The 23,066-nt window shown below is 41.8% G+C and overlaps 2 protein-coding genes across 7 annotated transcripts; both read right to left on the minus strand.

Annotated features, from left to right (window-relative positions):
• Positions 1-317: 317 nt before the first annotated feature.
• On the minus strand, positions 318-2,483 carry LOC130187894 (histone H2AX). The gene has a single exon (XM_056405844.1). It carries the CDS (start codon positions 2,412-2,414, stop codon positions 1,986-1,988), a length of 429 nt encoding a protein of 142 aa, XP_056261819.1. The 5' UTR covers positions 2,415-2,483; the 3' UTR covers positions 318-1,985.
• Positions 2,484-3,015: 532 nt separating this feature from the next.
• On the minus strand, positions 3,016-22,184 carry c2cd2l (c2cd2 like). 6 transcript variants are annotated; one of them, XM_056411522.1, is made up of 16 exons: positions 21,960-22,184; positions 21,518-21,634; positions 21,185-21,250; positions 11,662-11,757; positions 11,381-11,500; positions 10,239-10,349; positions 9,661-9,774; positions 9,450-9,534; positions 9,230-9,362; positions 8,717-8,781; positions 8,369-8,490; positions 7,730-7,901; positions 7,514-7,612; positions 6,949-7,082; positions 5,374-5,590; positions 3,016-4,864 (listed from the first exon to the last, which is right to left on the minus strand). In XM_056411522.1, exons 2-16 carry the CDS (start codon positions 21,548-21,550, stop codon positions 4,620-4,622), a joined length of 1,812 nt encoding a protein of 603 aa, XP_056267497.1. In that variant the 5' UTR covers positions 21,551-21,634; positions 21,960-22,184; the 3' UTR covers positions 3,016-4,619. The 6 variants fall into 6 exon arrangements, with proteins under 6 accessions (XP_056267497.1, XP_056267496.1, XP_056267498.1 ...); XM_056411521.1 differs by having other exon boundaries at positions 21,185-21,431; XM_056411523.1 differs by lacking the exon at positions 21,185-21,250.
• Positions 22,185-23,066: the final 882 nt, after the last annotated feature.

The following is a 23,066-nucleotide window of genomic DNA, read 5'->3' on the forward strand; positions in this document are numbered from 1 at the left end:
AGACTGGAATTTTTAGCTCGGCTGGCGGTGTTGGACACGTTGTCAAGGCCCGAGTAATTGGTTCAGCCTGTCCTGGGCTCACTTCAACCTTGGTACGTCATGCTGTTTTTGCCACTAATAAAAACGCCGAAGCAGACAGAAATATCTGTGGGCTCTCCTCCTGTGGAAACACTGAGGGACTGTAGCTGCATATGTCAAAGATATAAGGAGAAAACAAGTAATCCCCAACAAAGACGACAACACTAAAATAACCGCGTCTCTAATGAATCCAACACATCATTATGTACGACTGTTGGAAAAACTGGTGGATCCTCAAGAAAGATTTTCAGATTTTTTTAATGTCACTGGAGAAGACATTGCATCTTTCATTATTCTATTAATACGGTGAGAGTCTGTGTGTTGAATATATTTTGGAACCATACATGAAGGGAGTTGTCTTCAATTGTTATTAAATGGAAACACACGTGACACATAATCTAGATTTTCAAGCATGAAACAATTGACCCCTGGTGGCAAAGTCAGTGAAGTGCACTATGATAGTTGAGACATTTGTTTTATTAGCCCAACTGTACCAGTTACATTTACAACTCCTAGATGTGTGTGTAGTCCGATGTCTGGCAAGGTGTCAGAAGTCATGACGTTAATATATGTAACCTGGTGTGCATTGTTGACATGGAGCTTGAAGGGTGGGGTTTTCTGGCAGTGAATGTTTTATTTGGCCAACTGAGGTTTTGGGCTCGGCACTGATCCTTGTTTAATTAGACCACAACCCTTTCAGACTAGACAATTCGTAAATCTAAATCTCTCTATAAACACAAATTCTTCAGAATGAGTTATTTTCATTTCAATAAAGTGAAACAAATGGTAATGTATTGCAAGCTTATTTAGTCATTTTGACCAGGATGATATGCTGGGACTCTATATAAATGACCCCTGTGCCATTGGTGGCATTTAAACTGCAGGGTGCATTGAAGATTAAATAGATTCAATGTATGCCTGCTGTACTAGATTGATGTCACTGTGCTCATACTTGCAAAGTAGACCAGCTGCAATTGTTTTTTCATATGCAGGATTTAACCACACTGATGCCAGTCAGGACACTCTACCGTAAGACAACTGTGTCAACAAATACATTTCAAACCTTGTCCTACAGCTAAAATGTGTTTATAAATCTCCTACAAGCAGGCAGTTGCTCAGACACCTATGTAAGACAACTGTGCTGGAAGGGATTCTATATTTAAAAAAAATTGTAACGCCATGTTCTTGTTAAAATATGTTTGGGTGTATTTTTAGCACTTTGAGTCTAGTGTTAAGATATGTTAAGTTAACATTACTAGCCTACATCAGCCAGAATTACCATAAATCAAGTTAACATTAAACCATTTTACAGTTGACTCTCCTAGGTTAATTTCAGCGAGGTGTACTTAAGTTGGAGACTTTTCTGCACGAAAACCCCAATTCATTGTCACTGTTGTTTAGCTATATATTGTACATACATGTTGCTATTCTGTTGTCTTCAATATCTTATATCTTTTTGACCAATAGAGCAGATTCCGAATCTTGTTCGGAGTTCAATAATCGTTTACCAGCCGGTCATATCCGGTTTTGGGAGACCTGCAGTGTAAATTTATACAGGCCACGTTAGTCCTCCTAGCCCTGCAACGGCCTCTGAATGTTCAACACTGAACAACCCAAGACAATCAGAGACTCACAATAAGGCAGGAGGCTCTCGTGACAATAGAGGAAAAGGTTGAACATATTTTTTACCGGAAACTGACGATAACTTCGTCAAGTCTAGCATGTAGCGGTAGCTTCGGTTAGCCCAACTGATCAACAAATGGTGCAGACGCAGTTACGCAGAACAAGCGTTTATTAAATAAAAATAGCTAGTAGAAGTGACAAGCAAGACAGCAAAGGTTGCCCTTTCGGTGACGTGTGGGTGGCCCTTAAGAGGGCCGTTGTGTTGAAAGTTACGAGTCAGCAAGCTAATACTCCTGGGACTGAGAGGAGGCCTTCTTTCCCGCCTTGCCGGAGCTCGGGGCGGCCTGGCCGGTCTTCTTGGGCAGCAGGACGGCCTGGATGTTGGGCAGCACGCCGCCCTGAGCGATGGTCACACCGCCGAGCAGTTTGTTCAGCTCCTCGTCGTTGCGGACGGCCAACTGCAGGTGACGCGGGATGATGCGGCTCTTCTTGTTGTCTCTGGCGGCGTTACCGGCCAACTCCAGGATCTCGGCGGTGAGATACTCCAGGACGGCGGCCAGGTACACGGGGGCTCCGGCCCCGACTCTGTGTGCGTAGTTACCCTTGCGGAGGTGGCGGTGGACACGGCCTACGGGGAACTGCAGTCCGGCGCGTGAGCTGCGGGTCTTGGCCTTAGCGCGGGTCTTGGCTCCAGTTTTTCCTCTTCCAGACATTTTCGGTGGTCGACTTTAGCTTTCACAACAAAACGCTGCAATGGAGGATCAGATGAGAGACACGCACAACCTGGATATAAACCCTCAGATGTGTCCCGCCCTCAGCAGTGATTGGCTAATGGCGTGAACATAGTTAGGCATGATTGGCTATGTTAGATCAGAGGAGGACCGGAAGTCAATGACTATTGGCAGAGCTGTTTTGGTCCTAAACCAATCACGATGGGTTTTAAGAAAGGGGCGAATGCAATTAGCTGTTGTTGCCCCTGCTTGTTGTGAGTGGTCCTTTGTGAAGGAGCGGACATTAAAGACCAATCGTGTATCTTCCCTCCTGCTTGAACTGTTTTGGCGCTTTAAACATTATGCAGTAAAAGTAAAGCACACCTAATGCAGAAAGTAGAAACACTGGTTGTAAATGGTCAGATCATTTTTGTGAGAATAAGGAAACCATTGAAAGAGCTATTGAAACTCATACACCCGAGCAGATGTCAACGTAACAGCAAGCCAGTTGTGTGACTTTATTGAAAATGTACCAAAGTAACATACTCCATACAGGCACAGGGTCTTGAGGTTTCCTTACCAAAAAATAATGAGATAGTCAGACTTGATGCTCAAAAAATAATTTATTTGCAATATATTAAACATTCCAAATATATCAACAGAAATCACACATATCTTAATTGTTCTGTAATCAATTTTAATAGCTATCATTTTATTGATGCAAATAACCTTGGAACGTATCAAAATCCTTTAATTTTATTGTTTTTACGTCCCATAATAAATGCAGTCGGTTAAAAATAAAAAATGGACAAAAACGTGTGCACATTTTTACCTCACTGGTTAAGTTTGCTTTTGGTACAGCAGGTTTCCTCATATCTCAAATTGAGTTGCAGTTTCATTTCTAGCCCTGAGTATATCAACTCCAACCAACACATTGTTGAAAACTTTGACTATTTTTGCTCTCAGCCGAGCATCTCTAAAACCTTCCCAGAGACCACAAAGTACAATTTTTACAATTTAAACTGCAGAGCTGTTGCAATATTGCCCCTCATGAGACCTACATTAATTTGAAAAGAAATACCTTAGAAACAGTCTACGAGAAATGCATTAGGATAATGCTCCTGAATATGTATACAGAATAAGCTTTGTTTAATTTATGATTATGAGGTGATCACATGTCAGCAATTCCTGCAAACAATTTTGCCTGCTACCCATGCGAGGCATTTCGCACTATATAATATGGTCTTGCTGCACAATAATGATAGTTATTGCAATATTGAAATGTCAACATGAGCGTCAACTGAAGTCTCTATAATGTGCGTAGATAAAGTCACTAATTCGGGTCAAGAAGAGCAGGACCTGTTTTTTGTTTTTTTTACTAACAGAAAAAAGTTTAAACTTATTGCCTGGCTTGAAGAGCCTGCGAGAGATCCTGGCTGGTTGTAGTTTCAAAAGTAAACTGAAATGAATTATGATATTCCACAGAAAGTACCTTTATAAAAGAAAAAAGACGCTAAATATATTAACTTTTCTTCTTCTTATAAGATACAACAGTTAACAACATTCTAAAACCAATACATTAGCAATGTTTAATTGACTTACTTAACCATGTGTTTAAAATTACATTTGCATGGAAAAACACAAAGCAATGTCTCTATTTTACAGTGTAATGCATCTATGATGACTTGTTTTTTGGGGGTAAAATAAATAGCACTTGTTTCATGAAAACCACATAATAAACTACCGTTACACAACTGAGGAATTTTACAATGTGCTGTGTAACCAATAATATCATCCTGGCATCTTATCACATGAAATAGTTTAAAAGCATCTCCACCATCTGTCACAATCAAACACTCCCACTACAGTGTGTGTTCAAACAGTGCCGAGACATTTCATTGTGATTATTACCTTCTCTTCAAGCAGCAGAGTTCTCCCAGAAAGAAATAGATCTCATCGTCTCATTTTAAGTTAAGTGATGCGATTAAACAAGACTTCTCTCCTGAAGGTGCAATCATTTCTCTCCAGAGAAAAGCCCTCCCAGAGGTATCCTCCTTTCACAATGTAGAGGTGAAAACCCGTCTGCGTTGTTCAGCCTGTCAAAGACGGGACTCTTGTAAGGTTTAGCTGTTCTTCTGACAGTAATAACAGAGGCCTTAAAACGACGCCTAAGTCAAGATGACCCATGTCCGACCCTAACAAGGACAATCAGTTATCCGGTGAGCTCGCTCCTCCATTGGTAGCTTTGCCTTTCGATTTGCCTGATGAGCGGAAAGAGAAGCGTTTGATGAGACGCCGAGAGAAGCTGCCAGACTTTTTACGGCTGATGTTAGTGGCAGCAGAAAAGTTATTGCCCATGTTGGAGATGTCTTCATGGGATTGGCTGAGGCAGGACTCCTTCTCTCGATGTCTTCTGCGGAATAACAGCTTCGTCCCACTCTGAAGGAAGCCCACTAGAGAAAGCACAGGGAATACGTCATTGTATTTAATTGGCAATCCATAATTACAGTATTGGGGCCTATATAACTAAAAACTCAACTACTTCTTCAAGTTATTATTCAAATAGTATTAAGCACTGATCATGTACAACCACTTTGCTCTGGTTGGATGAATCTGCAGCTTGGCCTCTAGAGGGCAGTAGAGTCTCGTGTTACATGGCACGCGAAAAATAAATTAATGCATTATGCTCATTCAAAGTTTTGATGTGATGTCAGGCTATAAAAGATTTTTTTGAATTTGAAATAAACTGTTTAACTCTTTTATATAATATTAGTGAGCTTTGAAAATAACAACATATTTTACGTGGACAAAAGGGATCAAAATCCATTATTCAAGCAAAGTGGCAACATGCAATTAAACAATCCGCAAAAACAACATTTGAATGGCTGAATCTTGCGTTTGCACTTACCATAACATTTCTGATCAATGTTAGTGGAAACTGAAACTATGACGACTGTGTTACCTTTATGGTCCTTGAGGCTGCGGGTTTCCAAGGCGCCAGTGGAACCAGTATCTGACTCTATATCGTCCACCGAGGGACGCTCCGACACGTCAGAGGGTGTGGTTTCATCTGGGTCCTGTTGATGCCCCGCCGCGTAATGGTTGCTATGCATGGCTGCGTCCATGGCTGCAGCATAGCCGCCCGATAACGCACAGTCATCTTCTGAGAGTGGAACCTGCTGAGTGTTGGGATTTTGAATCAAACTGTGTGTAACTACCTTTTGGAAATGCACTGTAAAAACACAAACACGTATAACATGCAACATTCTCACAACTTTCATGTCACTATCAGGTTCCAGTGGATTTTGTGAAAGTTTCAGTGGAGCTTCTTGCACTGTATACACATTTCTAGTCTTTAATTCTCCTTTAATCTGGAACAATGGGGGGCTGTGACTGTGGATTCAATTTAGAACAAACTAGTTTTGCCCGGCTCTCTGTCATTGTATTTTACGGTACTTAAAAGGTGACATTTAGAGCATTAAGAAGCAGCTATTTCCAATGTAAAGATATAGTGTAGTAAAGTCTACCTGAGCTGAGAATGAAGTTGCTGTGATCCCAGCTTCCCTGTGCTTAGGTTACAGAGGCAGGCCGGCCCATATATTTGAGTGCATCTGAATCTCTGTTGTGATCCCCAAAGCTCATGCAGGTCTCCACATCTTTTCGAGAGATCCTTTTCTTGGACTTTTCCAGAACATTTTTAGTGATGACTAAGCTGGTATGTGCAGCCTATGGCTGTAACTTATCTATGGAAACATCTTTAGGGACTAATATTTTCAATCTGCATGTGCTACCAAGTGTTTCTTGGGACTGTGTTCATAGCGTCTCCTAACATAGCAACCTTTTAAAAATAATCGTATCCATAAACTATTTGATCGTTAATATGATCCTGAGATATTTTAGCCCATTAAGATGACAATCTTATGCTTTTAAGGGAGCTTTGATATATAGCATTTTAGTTCATTCTAAGTTGAAGGAAAATAATAGAACATTGAAATAATTTTCCAGAACAACACACGATTTCCAGGACATTTCATTTTCCATGTGTTGACCATCACTGAAAAATCACCGACTCGTGGGCACCCTGTTATGGCTGCCACTGTGCACGTTGGTTACAGCTTGCACCCTGACCCTCGGCATCATCGCACAAGCGTAGCACCCACCCTCCGGTTCCCCTCAGGTACACACTGTTAGCATTGACAGCACTGTAGCTGTTGTTTGCATTGTTAGCACTGTTAGCTTTGAGCTGCCGGCTCACAACATGTTGAGATGCGATTGGAGCCAAAAAATATTATCTGAATTCCATATTGAGCATCTTTTTTTCTTTTTTTTCATGGCTCTTGTACTCAGGGAGAAAGTTTGGTAAGTCTTAAAAAAACTAAACAAAGTTGAAATATTGTTTTCATTTATAAAAATAGCTGTGCGGGTAACTAACAATCACAATTTCACTAAAATAAGTACACTGTATTGTATTTCTGAATGAATGGTCGTGGCACAAATTAATCAACCACTACATTTGACACAGTTTCCATTCCCTGACCTTTGACACGCCCGTGATGATCAGCGTGCTCCTCTTGGTTGGCGTCTTCCGTGCTACTTTGGAGGCCGACTCCGTCAGCTGCCGAATGGCCGTCTCTGCAACAGGATCCAGGCCATTAGAGAGGCGGCTGCTCTCTGAGAAACAAAAACAGGAATATGTAAGTCAGCACTATATTCGTAAACTGCGATGTATAAAAAGGTGCACATTATTGAACATATTTGTGTTGCAGTGGGCATGTATGGTTAATCAGAAATTTCCACAAAAAACTCATCATTGTATTGTATTTAAAAAAGATAAATCCTGTGTGTAGTTAGATATATCAAACATTGCCTCTGGTGTTTCTAATCCTTTTTTGCTCTTTGCTTTGTGTAAGCAAGTTATCTCTCTGTGTAAACCTGTTGTAAATCTAAATTAAGGATGTTGAACAGGAGCTCCACCACCGAGAGAGCAGGATGGGTAATGAAAATTGCATTCCTCTCATCTTGTGTTACAACGCAGCTTGCTGCTTATCCTACTTTGCATTTGTCATGTAAAACAACATCTGGCCTTTCAGTCTAGAACTCACTGCTGAGGTTGGGGCTGGTGCTGCTTCTGCCATCCGACAGGATGGTGGGTTTCTTCTCAGTTACCTCCACTTTGGACGGCGAACACAAGGGGGATTCCCCTAAAAGGCATCATCCGTATTTGATGTCGTTGTTAGTATCATTCATTACAACATTCTTTCATATCTTCTTGTACACCTAACCTACCCACAATGTCATACATCACTCTGTGCATCTACCTGGACTGCGGTCCAATTTCAGTCGAGACTGGATGGTCGTGACGGTGGTGACGATGGTTCCATCTGGCATGATGATTCGGTCCACGTCGACTTTCTTGGCGGGGGTGAGTGAGGAACGAAGTGGCAAAGCATTGTGGGCTCTGCGGGGCTCCTCCGTCTCCTCATACAGCAGCTGGAGGATTAAGAATGATCTTCAATGAGCTAATAAAACGTGAAGTGGGGGTGGGCACTTAAACTGACATCTGGACTTGCAGGGCAGATTTAAGATGACTTATCAGTGTAGGCACAACAGGTTGTAGGAGAGGAAATGGGGAAGTGTACCAATAAGAAATGTTAGCATGCAGAGATGAAGCAGATGTTCATGTTGTCTTTGAAGAAATATGTAGATCGCAAGAAGCGGACAAAAAGGCAACCAGGTGAGGTCAGAAGAGATCTGAGACCGCAATCACAGGCATGAAAATGGACTATGAGCTGTTGCACAACACTCCCTCTCCTTCTGTGGTGAATCTGTGTTTCAGTCCAGCTTGCTTGATGTTAGATAATAACATGTGATGTAACTGTACACTTCAAAGCATGAGAATGGCTTTGAAAGAGCTTTTCATAAATGTTCACGGAAAGGAGCCGCATCTTGTTTCTCACCTCTGCTGTGACGGTAGCGTTGGGTGCCAGGCCGTGGCCGGGGCTTACTGACAGTGTATGTTGTCCAGTGGGAACTTTGCAGCGGAGGTCCAACGCAATGCAGGCGTGGCCAGGCAGGAATTCTATCCAGATTTTAAACAAGAGGAAAGCTGTTTCTTCTCTGTAGTTCGGAGGCCATAATGGGAGCAGCTTCTGACATTATATACATCAGAAAACGCTAACCATTACAGTGAGCCTGCCAACAGTGCATTTTAGGCATGGAGATCTTGCTTAAGTGGTCTAAAGATTCCTGCTGATCAGGTTCCTGAGACACAGACAATACTAAATTGCTACTGTGCAATTCCTTACGTTCCCTTTTGCCGGTCCGCTCCAGAAGTCTTACTCTCAGCTCTTTGGTCTCTGGGCCCAGCTCCCTTCAACACATAGGAAACAGCTGTGTTAGAATTCAAGTAGAACCCTACAATGCAAACTTCTTCCTCAAGCTGACTTTTCCTGAAAACTTAAAATCTTAAATAATGTTCTATAACGTTAATAGTTCTGCCTATAAAAGCAAAAGTCAAAGACAAATTATGTATTAAATGTAATAATAATCAAATCTGATTGTTGTTTGATCAGATCTGATTGGCAGTGACAGTAACAACCCTTTAGATTCTGATTGGTGCACACAATGAGACAACACACACTTCAAATAAAAAAAAAGAGCAGAGAAATAATAATTTTAAAAAAAGAAATCTCTCAAGTAACATAACTAAAACTATTCTAGCTGATTGAGATAATTTATCTTCATGTCCTTTAACGTTGGCATGAATGTACACAATCTGACTCATCAACTGCAGTGAAGCGTCATGGCTGCTATCTTACAGAGTGATTTCTTCACTCCATTCCAGTGGGACGTTGGGGTTGCTGGGCACAGACAGGAAGCATGTTGACCTCTCTGTGGAGGGTTGGTCCAGGCTTAGGACACAGCACAGCTCTCCTGATCTAGACCACTGACCTGCATAAAGAAAGCCAGACAGTAAGACATCGGCTATCTGCAGGAAGCCGGGCGGAAATGATCTGACACTGGGGAAAAATATCTGACCTTTACTTAGGGTCACCCTGAGCTGCCGGAGCATTAGTCGTTTCACCAAGACACTCTGGGATACAGATAGATGGTCCATGGGAGCCTGGGAAAAAACGGAAAAAGGGTGCAGAGTACAGTTTCTATCGTTCAGTATTCAGTGATAGCAATTTATTTAATAAAGGGAAAAAAAGATCCTTGTTATTCTCTAGCACAAACGCGTTTTTTTCACCAGAGGACTGGATGCACAAGTCTTGAGGTTGAGGACCATGGTCGGCTGAGTGCTGAACAGAGTATCCTCTATCAGTCCCTTAATCGTGTCCAGGTCTACACCCCCCTCAGTGTCCTGAGATGAAAAGGAAGCAGCTGATTATTCTCTGATGATACACTAAATCATGGCAGGTCAACAAACTCAACTAAAGAGAAAAGTGGGGCTTTTAATGCATTTGAATGCCGGATATTATCTTACTTAATAATATCTAATTACATCCAAGATTATTTTTGAAAATAAACTAAAAATATCCAATAGGAACATATAGACTGTAATTGTTTACTGTTGCTTTAATATTTAGGCCATTTAGTTTGTTCCAGAATATATATAATAAATATACATATATAATAATCATATATATTATTATATTATGTTCATTATATATATATTATAATTATATATATATAATAATTATATATATATATATATATATACACACACACATATAATCAGTGGGTGTGTCTTCTGGAGGAGTTAATTTATTCTGCTTAATATATGTGACAGATCGTATTATTGGTATCAGTATCTGATATCCTCACTTGTCTCTGCAGCGTGCATGGAGACACGCTCAAAGTAAACGATGGCTGCTTGGAAAGATTCCAGGACATCAGCAGACCCTCGTCCTCCACCTCCTCCAGACACACCACCACCTGACGGAGACAGACAGCAGGTTAACCGGCATGCTTTTACGATAGATTAGAAAAGTGATATATTTAAGAATTTCACATTAATATATATTCAACACACTATGTAATTTAGATGATTTATAATAAAACAAACAGGTTACATTTGTAAGAAGCGAACAAGCGGAAAACATTATATTCTCAAAAAATAAAAGTTTCCCATAATGGTATATGGTGGAAGAAGTGACGCACAGTTGGTCAAAATCAATCTGAAAGTAAAATTAGACAATTTTTTTTGCTTTAACTTATCATTATGAAGTGAATATTGACTACACAATATAAAAGCTGTAGAATAATGACACCGTCAACATTTTCATTGGTTCCCTATAAGCCTCACTTTCACTGTCTTCCACCATCACAATAAGGTTCCATTCACAGCGTGGAAAACAGAATGCAGTGTGTCCTGGGCACTATTGTAATTTCTTCTCCAGTGAAAGTACCTCCCAAAACTGCTAAAAGTTGGCAGATGACGTCTTACGGTATTTGCATAATGCCGACGTCGCGGTGCTTTTGTTTGCATAAAGATTAGCGGTTGTGTCGGCTGCAGCGACAGTGCAAGAGGAGAAGGAGAGACACTGGGATGTTGGCAGAATAAATAGTCGCTGTGTTTACTCTAAGCAGCACTGGGAATGAATTACAATGTCATGTTTTAATGTATTTTTTGGCTTTTCCATAATGGTCTGAACAAATGGCTAAATGTGTTGCTTGTAGTCCAATCCAGTTGCTCTCCAAGACCGAGAGCAACAGGACTAATGGGAAATAGGTTCTTAGTTGTGATAAATACTTGCACTACTGAAATAAGAGAGGCTATTGATGGTCAGAAATAGTCAAATATACAAAGACAACTTTATTTAATGGCAATGTCATTGATGGCAGGATTTCATGTGATTCTTTTCATTTGAATAACAATGCAAATGATGTTCTCAGATTGTCATTTGTCATAGAGGCCAGCCCTCAACTGTGCAAATTAGAAACATCTATGTGGAATGCTTTTGTACCTCCGCCACCATTGGTGCTATAGTGATCTGATAGGTCTCCATGGAAATGGCAGCTGGTGACTGTTGAGTGACCGTCACAGGAAACATCACTGTGTCCACCCAACATTTACAGTGTAAAACCTGTAAAACAAGTCAAAGGAAAACACAGAAATGGCAAAAAAACATTAATGTTTTGACAATCAAACTTAGATTTATTGCACCAAATAGAATAAATTGGTTGACTTGCTAAATAAGTGAATTAGTTACAGCTGTAATTAACAGAGACTAACAAGATGACGTACCATTCGGTGTGCCGATTGGTCAGTGCAGGTCACACTATCTATTGCAGAGGCAGCAGTTAACTGGAGACTGCTGTCGAAGGTGATCTGGATGGAGCTCTGGAAAAGACACAAGAAGAGAACAAATGCCCGAAATATTACATAAGAGAAAGAGGAGTGCCACTCATAAAAGACTCTGCGCTGCAGTGAAAAAGCCTTTCATGTAGCTGGTAAACAGTTAGTCACCATCCTTATGGATCTTTACTCAATTAGTATGCAAATAAATTAACTGCTGCATTTCATTAATTGTAAGCATATTTGGAATCAGTAGAACTAGGTAGTTCATCGATCTTTGCTCACATACAGTATGGCACCGATCACTTTATCCACATGCTGATCACACATGCTTATGTTTCCCTCCCAAGCAACATCACAAACTTGGCATGGAACGGAAATGTTTTGTGGAAGAGTCAAGATTATTAAGGTGTGACTATTTCCTTGTGTCAATGGTTCAGGGTGTGTGACACTGTGACGTCTGGGGTTAAAGTCTAGGGAGCTCTGTGGATATGTGCACTCAGATGAACAGTGCCTGAAGACACTGGCAGAAAAACAACAACATATGTTTGACCAAAGGTGAGCTTCTGTCATTATGTAATATGCAGACGTTACGGATTCCCCCTATTAATCAGGCTTCCCCAGCACAGTGTCCATTATGAAGACTGCACCAGTCAATGCCTAGTCATGCTTACAGCAAGGCAGCTTTCTCTGTTGGACTTAGGAGACACCCCCTAACAACAGGAATGCTTAGTTGTGAGAAAAGAGTCACCAGAAGGGCGGCAACACCAGTGGCCTACTATCACTGTGTGAATGTGTGAATCTGTGTGTGTGTGTGTGTGTGTGTGTGTGTGTGTGTGTGGGTAGGTGTGTTAGCGTGTGTGTGCATGTGTGAGTGTGCCAGAGGATATGTTCTATTAGATGGCTTTGACTGTCTCGAGAGAAAGAGAGAGAGAGAGAGAGAGAGAGAACCAATCCCCTATTGTCAGGGCATATGTTCCTCTAGGTCTAAATTCAATCTCTATCAAACACAGCAGTGGAGGCAGAAGTGGTGTGTGTTAGTGTTTGTGTCTGTGTGTGTCAGTGTTTCAGCAAGAAGGGCAGGAAGTCAAATGCGATGCCGCAAGATTACGTAGGTTCCCTGGACCAGCACTGCAGCCACATGAACAGAGCGTACAACCGGCTGTGTTTACTTCGACTGGCCGGAGCTTCTAAAACTGCTTGGTCACCCGACAGTTCATTACAAAGTACAGAAGGAATAGTATGCGGTAAACCCATGAATCACATGATCCTGACTGTGTATGGCTCACAGATCGACATTGCTAAAGGTGTGTGTCACTGGCATCTTTTCAATGAGGCAAATTGTAATTAGGGTTGGGTACCGGAAACCGGTGCCAATGTGGTACCGGTTCCAATACAACCGGTATTACCCGGACCGAAACGCAACGCACATTTCGGTGCTTCTTTCCGGTGCCTGAGCCGATTGAAATTGAAAAAAAACTATTGTTGTGAACTTCTCAGGTGACTCCGCCCTGTCAGCAGGTTACGATAGCCTCTCATATTTAACTTTGACAGCGGAGGCGAGCTCACCAGCGTCAGGCTGGGCGCGATGGGGAGACCGTCACCGGTCCCCCTGAACACGTGGAGACCGATTATGACGAGCAGCCTGAACTCAGTGACTATTTTTTTGCTCCATCCCAATGCGCGCAGACCGGCGTCGGAGCTCTGCAGCGGAACAATCGATCGGCGTATTGAGCACCCCTGCATTCAAGCATTAAATAGCCGAGAGGTTTTTTCAGCGTGAGGAATTCGATGTGTGGCGGGAGTGCGTGAGATAAGACCGAAATGCGTGAGTCTCACGCTCAATGCGTGAGACTTGAGAACCCTGCCATCCCTAATTGTAATCAGTACAATGTTGTGAGCAAATACTCCTAAATATCAGGAGCTATTCTAACCCTAGATTATATGTAAATATGTATGTGAATGCGTATGTAAATATTATACACAGTTTATGACACGCTTTTTGGGTATTCATCCCCACTAGACCACAAGACGCTCCCATGTGTTGCTCTAATTTTGCAATTTTCGAATTGCCCATATGACTCTGTCGAAATATTGCGTGCCTGACAGAAGGTTGGGTCAGTTGTTGTTTCTACTGATATACTTTTAAAATCCCTTTCTGGGCTGAATTATAATCCAAGCATCTTACATGTGGGTGTTTATCAAAGTGCTAGTTCAACATGATTCAGCATACATGCTTGGACATTTGAATGGCAGCCTTCACCCAGTTGTAAACTCTGTTCAGGAGGTTTTTGTATTCTTTAAAAGGGAGTTCACTCAGATATTATGCATCCATTGGCTTTTTAGGTAGCCATCTGGTGCTGTGTGGCGCTGTGTATCCTCCTGGCAGAGGCTACCAAGCTAATTTTGTAATGGAAATGGCAGTGCTAGCAGCACCACCTCCGATTTGTCCTTGTGAAACACCACTGTTTGAGTGTGTATATGTGTGTGTGTGTGTGTGTGTGTGTGGAAGGTATTTCTGAAAAGAGACAGTTCCTGAGGACATCCATGGTGTCACTTCAGATTTGTCAGAGCCACCCCCTTTGAGTTTGCCTGGCTGAACGCCTCTGAAAAGCATGTGGGTCAACCAGAAATACCCCCCCGCCCCCCCTGTAGCTTTTGTTGACCCTCATCTTCCTGTCCTGCCTTTTTATCCAGTACCATGTATCTCAGGTTCCGGCTCCAAAACACATTTTGCGGTGTCCGAAATAGCTGTTTACAGTAAAACATCTTAAATTCATGTTTTCCAATGCTAGCATGCTAACGTTCTAAACCAGTGGCGGCTGGTGAAATTTGTTTGGGGGGGCGCAGTTTAAATAGCACTCAACAATGAGAAGAAAAGAGGTTTTGAGTAGAATATTGTAAAAAACAACGCTTTATTTCAAGAACACAGCGTGCTCAACACTGTCCAATAACAACTATCAACACACTGTAACTTTGGGCATGAGAGGTTCAGAGCAGCTTTAAGGAACATTGGGTTGGGTTTCAGAGGTTTGCAAAATAAAAGAGTTTCACCCTCACATGAAAGAGGTTCAGAGCAGAATAGAGTCAGAAAGAGATCACATGTTACATTGGGTGACAGAGTAGAGCCACTACTGTAAAGACAAGTAGCCTCCTCTCTTTAAAGTTGGCAAACTTCTCAATAACTCTCTGGTTAAAGTCAATCATGTCTGTAACCAGCCTGTTTCATTATTCTTGAGGGAATGTGTCTGTTTTTCAGAACTCCTTCATTGTGTTTTCGATGCCAGTAAACAGGGTTAGCTTCAGGCTGTTAGCGAGTTAGCTTCATGCTGTTAGCTAGATAACTGCGGCAAGATTCGTGCTTTACACTTGTCTGAAGCTCTTTAGATCCCTCCCCCCGTTGTAGTCCAGAGAGTTTCAGTCCCAGGACTTTGGAACAACAGACAGAGGAAACTAAACAGCGCATTACTCACTGAGCACCAGCTAACAGCTCCGTGGAGCTCTCTGGCTGAGGGAACATACGTCTCTGATCTGCCGAATAGTCCAATCACGCGAAATAATAAAACGATGTCATTGGCCAGGGCGCACATTTTTGTGCCCCAAGATTCACGTTTCATCCGCCAATGAGAAGCCGTCCTTGCCGAAACGACCGTGAAATGTTTGCTGCTCCCGTACACACACGTTGGGCCGGTGTCCCGAAAATGGGGCGGGGCTTCTCTCCGTGATAATAAGTGCCGATATATTATATTTTTTCACATTAACTTAAGTGGTTGTTGACAGGCTGATGGTCTCCCACACACATTTAGCGCGTCAACACGGTATATTTACTCTATAAATGATTTGGCATATAATGTTTTTTGACGGGATGTATTTTTTTTTTCATCTCAAAATTTTAAGAGGGGCGGCGCCCTAGCGCCCTCTTTGGACGAACCGCCACTGATCTAAACATCACATGCTCCTCAACATCAGCAGGTTAGCCGTGTCGGTGTGAGCATGCTAACGTTAGCATATGAATTTCAATTGATTTTATATTTCAAATTTGGTATGTAAACTATTAGTCTAACTACATTGTACAAACTAATGTAATCTGACCAACATATATACAATTATAACAAGACTGCAAGGACTTCTGTGTTAAGCATTTAGGATTTAGCTAAATAATACTAAATAATGTTGCTGCAGAACAATGCATAAAGTGCACCTCGACTTTAAATGCTGAGTCAAAGGAGCCACCTTGCCAAGCAACGCCTGCCACAGAAAGATTGTAAAAATCAAAGGAAATTTTGTGTTAAAATATAACTTTTTGGGAAATGTTACTTTATGTGAGTGAGTGACGTCCGTTTCTTAAACTGTCTTTGCAAATGAGTGCTCAACGCTCCCTGTTGTACTTGAGCATAATCACACAGCATTAATCATCTACCGGCAGCTCAGTCAGAGAGGGAAGAAGTGAACTGTGGCCTTGAGATAATCACCAGTCTCGATATAATTGCAGATCTTGACTGGACAGGGAGCTTCCTTCCCTGTAGATGCACACTTGTATGCTCTATTAGTCCTCCTCTACCACCCACTGAACCCGGGGACGATGGCGTGACATCATCTGTCAGCTGCAGAAGCACACGTGAGCTGCTGGACTGAAGAGGCCAACCAGTTCAGTCCTTCAAGCCTCTTCAACGAACTAATCGGGCCAGAGACATCTAAATAGCTCCATTACGAGTCGGCATGCCAAGGCAGGATTATACCCAGAGGCTTCCACAGTAATACTTCAGCGGACAGACATTTTCTCTGAAACAACTGAGCCGTGAAACAAGCTGCATCATGGGTTTACTATCCAAAAAGTGCAGCAAGGTTTCTATGAGCTCTCTGTAAATGGTTCATGTTTAATTGGAACCACGGCTTATTAACCTTTGAACGCGTGCAGCTAAACCAGAAATAGGCTTAATTTGACGTTATAATGATCTACGGGTATCTAGTGAACTATCATGACTCAAAATCATGTGGTTCTTTGTTAATGAAGCAAGTGGGCATCCTTCTATTAACATTGTTGGGTGGGGGGTTATCTGCAAAATTGTAACGAACCCATTTCACTCATTCTGCTTTTAACCCTGGGGTAGCAATTATCACCTTTAATCTAGATCTTAAAAAAGGCATTTATTCCTCAGTCTGTACAAATTCATAATATTTCCTCTCAGAATAAAAATTGCGGGGATGAACATACAAATATCTTGTCTAAATATCTTCAAAGTAAAAGCTGAATGAGGCACTGTCACTAACTAACAACATGTCTCTGCAAACACAAATGATGCTTTAGCTTGTTTTCCTGCCATTTTCTATATTTATGTTAATTTAAAAAATGCGTCCTGTCAAGATTCATCCCCCCCCAAAGCGTTGTTTAGTCTTGCACTGCCGTTTTGAAAAAAGGAATTTGGGAGTCAGTGTCAGGTCTGCCGTCAGGACGGAGTGTCGGTATTCTGACGCCACTCAGCATCAGTGTCACAACATCAGCTGTTCTGAAAACTAGTCGTGTGTACATGTTAGTGTTGGAGAGTTCCTGGCTTGTGTTGCTCTCTGCTCTAGTGAGCTGAACATAGACGGCAAACCCAAACCAGACATTTTAAATGAGTTATTAAAAAATGAATATCATTTTTCAAATTGATCCCATGAGAGACTCTACTCTTGAAAACATTTTGTGTATAATTCTAAAGATATTGGTGATATAATAAAATGAGATACAGGAAGTCCAGTTTGAATGTTACATCCTTCATTGCCTCATCTTTGAGCCAGATGTCAGAAGTCATCCTTCAGCTTGGCCTAAAACACGGCCTTATACTTCAAAAGATATGAAATGCATAACGGTGGCGGCATAAACAATATCATACACTAATTCTCAGAAAGAAAGTGAATTATATTCCCCAAAATGCTCAAACTTTCATCACTTAATCCTTTTGTTGTAAACAGTTGCTGATTCATTTAAATCAATAAATTCAGCTTCACATATCAATATTTCATGTATGGCATAGATAAATATTTGCATCATGGAAAGTTTTGGAATGTCATTTTTCTGCTGCGGTGTTTTTTTGATTGTGTCTTTAATAGTTTGGGTCTCGCAAGGTGTTAACTCGAAGCAGAACAAATTATTATCAGAAATAAGAAATCCCCTCTAATGCTGGACCAAACATAATGAGATCTGTAGGGAAAAAGGTTCTGACTTGAAGTTGTTTGTTGCGCCCGCTTTCCAGGCGGGACGATTCAACTGGCCTTTATTTGGATGAATTGCATCATCATTATTTAAAGGCCTCTGTCAGCATCAATCTTAAATGCTGCAGAAGTACTTAGGTTAATGCTATAAAGGATTTGCGTGCTAATCCCTACATGATGATACCGAAGCCGTATCTCGGTGCTGTGTTCCTGCTGAGAAGCTCATGTTTTGCCGGATGTAGAAACATAATCAGGAAATGCAAGTTGGAGGAGAACGTGAGTCTTCGGGATTATATTTTGGGCCGGCTGCTCTGGTGTCATTTTTCAAGGCGGCATGGCAACACGCCTGGCAGATGCTTATTGTGTGTGAGAGGTGAAGTATGCGATCTGACTAGCTTGTGGCCACTTAATATCTCCACAACCTCCCCCACCCCGCCCCCCCCCCTCACCCCTCTCCAGCAGGTCATCTTAATGAGGAGGTGAAATACCAGAGCAGCAAAACAAGTGACAACTCTGAGTGTAAACAGCACTGACCAAAGGCCAGAGTATCCCGGCTATTATAACATCAATGTATCATGTTACAACTTAATAATGAAGACCCAACATGTGACCTTTCAGTTCTAAGAAAAGGATAGTGTCTTCAATCACGAGGCCACACTGGCTCCAAGACGGACTCTATTCAAAGTGTTTGTGATTTGTTATCTCAATATCAAGTTCACGGTTCCATTAACATCCTCACAAGTGATTTGCATATGACCCAGACACGTTTATAATAACGGATTGCTCTGCACGCAGACACAATGACAAGCAGACATTTGATTGTGATGAGTGGAAGCTATCGGGAAGCTTTCGCTCGCACTCTTGGTTCACAAACCAAACACCACATGGACAAGCAGACATTGCATGCTTGTCTCTGTCTCCTTCCTCCACCACTGACGCGTTTGCTCAGTCTGGAGAATGATCTTAGAATAAACACGATATACTTCATCACTGCCGGGTAAAAGCCTTGTATCTACTGGTTTTTTTTAAGCATTCGAAGAGCCTGAAGATCATACAGTCATCATACATTAATCCTAAAGAGGAGCATGGAGTTATAGGGCTCTTACGTAAAAAACTATCCATAGCAATCTTCTTTTTTTTAAACACATTCAAATTTCATTACTAAGCCTTACTTGTGTGCTCAGTTCTGCCAAACGGATATTAAATTACTAATAATATCACAGACAGAGAAGCTGTGCTATGAGCCACTAGCAGGTTGTGTTGTAATATATTTCTCGCCTGGAAACCTCATTATTCTAACTCTCACTAAACACTTCACAGTTCACCCGAGGTCCACTCCAGTGATGTGGAGCTTCTTGGTAACAGGGAACACAGAAAGTTCACAGTGGATCAACTAATTAGGCCGTTGTAAGATAACTCAGCTGGCACGCTCTAATTTATCGGCACATATCAAAGGGAAGCTGTTCCGGAGAATCACACTGCTTTTCCCCCTGGCCTCTTATACCTGCACCATAACACATAATAACACTTCGATGGGAACAGGGACAGCTGGATTATTGCTGCATACCACAACACATGTGGTATGCAGAGCAAATACATGAAGAACCTCTAACCACGAAGGATTCACACAAAGAAGATGTTTGTGCTCTAGCTTTAGCAGCTTGTACAGTATATGAGAGCTGTGTACCCTCCCCATAGGTGACAGTGTTCTTCACACAAACACTTTAAAGGCAGAGTTCGGAATTATGGGAAATTTGCTTTTACTTTCTTATGTTCTATGTGCTGGCTTAGCTTAGCATAAAGACTGGAAAAGGAAGGAAACAGCTAGCACGGCTACCTTCAAAGGTTAAAAGAAATCTGCCACCTGCACCTCTCAAGCAATTTCCCGAAAGATCAAATATTTCTTAAAGATGTTCATGCGTTACTTAGCTAAGTGATTTTAGTCAGATATCATGACAGTAACTATATTTCCAATATGTATCACAATATGTACACAAAATCACAGCTCTAGTTATTAAATTTTAGTGTTATGTAAATCAGGTAAAGCACAAAACATATTTTATTAATTTAAATTAACTATTTTGCTCTCATTCATTAATTTAATTGAATCTTGTAGAATAACGACACATGATGGTTACATCATTACGATACATTTACGAATGAATGTTGATGAATTATATTAGGGCCCAAACATAATACCTAGTATTCTGATGTGAGGAACAATTCATTGTTTGACTCTTGTCTGCAAGCAAAGCAAAGAGCATCTTTCTAAACAAACAGTGGCCTATTAATTGCATTGTTAGGCTCAGCGCTAAGTAAATACTTTTTCCAAACCAACATACAACAATTGCACTGTCACTGAATGAGTCTTTCTCCAAAGTGTTCACTTGAACATCTGAGGGAGGCTCTTAATCAGCCCCGGTGAGGTGACCTATATGAATCAGAATCCAGGGCTGTTTGTTGTGTACGTTCGCTCTGTGGATTGATCTGACCCCTTTTTAGCTCCCCTCCAACTCATCTTCAAAACACACAGAATTTCTGAGTGGGTGGCTGGGGGGTGTAGAGGATCCATCTCTCCTCTCTCAGCGCTCACAGAAAAACATCTGAGTGTGTCAGACTTTGACTCACGCAGATCAAAGAACTATTTGAAAGGAGAAAGACCGTAAGAAACATGCTATGAGCCATATATATATACATATATATATGTATATATATATATGTATATATATATGTGCCAGACTAACAACTGTCTGTCATACTCACCACACTGAATCCAATATGAAGCTTTTACCAACTGTAGTTTGAATACTATTTGATTAACTTTAGGTTGTGATCTCAGTCGCAGAAATACTTCTTCTGTCTTGAGCAACAGAGATTTTGACTCTTCCCACTGTGATCGAACGCGTCCATTTCCCCCGACAGGCCGAGGTATCAGATTATGTTTATGAAGCGTGGGTGTTCACTGCGTGGCCGCGCTGACTGGTCCTGCCTCTCAGCTCTTATGTGCATTGATTCAGAGCTGTTACGCAACGCTCAGCCCCCCCATCCTCTTACCGATTAGACACTCCGACACCTCCACCTCCCTGCCTACACTCACTTCCAGCGCACATGGGCACACCAACTGCCTAGCCCTTGCTTAACTATTTATGCCCCTGTTTAGTGGAGTAACCTTAGGCGTGCTCCTCCAGACAACGCGATTATGTTTATTCAGCTCTCATTTGCAATATGATTTGTGCTACATCTCCCCCTATTCATGGTTTAAAAATAAACGACTTACCCCGTGCCTGCAGGCTTGCTCATTCAGAGCTTTGACCCAGGTCCTCTGCCAGTGCTCCTTGAAGGACTTAAAGGAGAACAGAGAGGTCAACAAGCCTTTAACCCCGGCCTCAGGCATGGGTCCTCCATCCCGGCCCAAGCCCAGCTTCAGCAGGAATCCCCACACACTTTCAGCTAGGCTCTGGTGGAGCTGTGTGAGGGGGAGCGGCTGCCGGGCTGGTCCTCTCCCGTCCTGCTTGGCTATCTTCCTGGATCTCCACAGACGCAGTACGGTCAGCAAGTACTGAAACAGCCATCCCAGCACAATGAGCAAGGAGGTTAGAAAGAGACCCACCAGACACAGCCAGCACAACTCCTGCAGCTCCATCACCGCCTCCTGGAGCCTTGCATATCACCAGTTCCAGATGGAAATATCAGGACTGTCAGTCAGAGCAGAGCAGGTCCCTGTAGCCTGTGAGTGGCAGCAAGAGACAGTCAGTCATCTTGATTCAAAGGGTGACGAACAAGTTATAACTGAGAAATAAGCCAAAATGCACAGAGGATGCACCGACACGTTGGCTGTGACCGCTTTAACTTGAATTTGCTGTTTTTTTTAGATCACGTAAAAAAAACGTGTAAACGTGTGTGTATATGAAGCAGGAGCCCGTCTACCAACACTGCGTTACGTCGCGCATGTTTGATATTCGAGAAGGAATGGTGCATTATCAAAGAGGACGATGCAGCGCTCGTTAGCGGACACAACTCAGATAACAAACCGCGGCTCCACAACAACCTACCGTTTAACTCAAACAGTCCGAGCTGCAGGCTGCAGGGAATCGCACGCAATGCATTGGTAACATGAGGCTGGCTTCATGGCGATATGCATCCAACAACAAATGTGTTTGTCCCATCTCCGAGTCACGCGCGAGGTTGGGACTGGCGTCCCCCTGCTCTCATGTATCGATTCAAAATGAAGCCCTCTGCTCTCTATTTGTGTATTATAGATATCAGCGGGTTTTCAATTCTCCGCCGGTCGTACCCTCCTGCCTCTGTCACTTCTATTCAATGATGATTTGACAAAGAGCAGCAGTGGCCTACAAGGGGCGCTGCAGGAGAGGAACGCAAAGGCAAAAGGGATGTGAAAGGCACAGCCTTCAGAATAAAAGCAGACTTCATTTTCAAATGTTTATCTTTATTTTGCACCCATCCCACACGTCTTGGTTACTACACTATACAATATTAACTGGCTTCTGCATTATCACACAATGTATCATCACAATCAATTAATCACATGGTGAATAATCCCAAACAGTGTTTACAAAATGAAATGTACAGACTTAAAACTGGGGCCAGGTGGTTATAGAATTGGGACCCCAAAATAGTAATACCTTTACTCACGTAGGTGAGCATTTCATGTTTGTGCTACTTTATACTTCTCATTTTTTACGAGATTATTATCTCTAGTTATTTTGCAGATTATAAATGTTTACATATGTCTACAACCATCTTAAATGACGTTATGTTATTTATATATGAATCCATCATAACCATCAATAAGTATAAATCCAATAATATATTATATGATAATCTCATCAAATACTCAGTGATGTTTCCATTGCAGTTATGAAGCTGAATACTTATCAGTAATATGTATGTGTCTGTACGGACCACAGCCACCGACGGCCAAATTGTCACTTCCGTGTCAACACAGCAGTGACCGGAAGCTCTTAAAACTAAAAGTGTGTTTACATGTAAATCAAGCGAGCAATAACACAGTGCGCCTTTTAATGAGTGAAAATACAGTGCTATTTTGTTTAGAAAAAAGTTTTTAAAATCGTAGGTATTTATTTAAAACAATTACTTTCATACAAAAACTGTGACTTTTAATGACATTTTATTTTGAA

Source organism: Pseudoliparis swirei, chromosome 3 (assembly GCF_029220125.1).
Source record: "Pseudoliparis swirei isolate HS2019 ecotype Mariana Trench chromosome 3, NWPU_hadal_v1, whole genome shotgun sequence".
Taxonomy (NCBI): Eukaryota; Metazoa; Chordata; class Actinopteri; order Perciformes; family Liparidae; genus Pseudoliparis; species Pseudoliparis swirei.

Coding starts and splice junctions, on each gene's coding strand:
- LOC130187894 (XM_056405844.1), bottom strand. CDS start 2,414: ATGTCTGGAAGAGGAAAAACTGGAGCCAAGACCCGCGCTAAGGCCAAG.
- c2cd2l (XM_056411518.1), bottom strand. CDS start 21,550: ATGGAGCTGCAGGAGTTGTGCTGGCTGTGTCTGGTGGGTCTCTTTCTA. Junction 9,363..9,449: donor CAGGGTGACCCTAAGTAAAG/GTCAGATATTTT, acceptor TTCTTTATGCAG/GTCAGTGGTCTAGATCAGGA. Junction 7,613..7,729: donor GAAATTGGACCGCAGTCCAG/GTAGATGCACAG, acceptor GATGCCTTTTAG/GGGAATCCCCCTTGTGTTCG.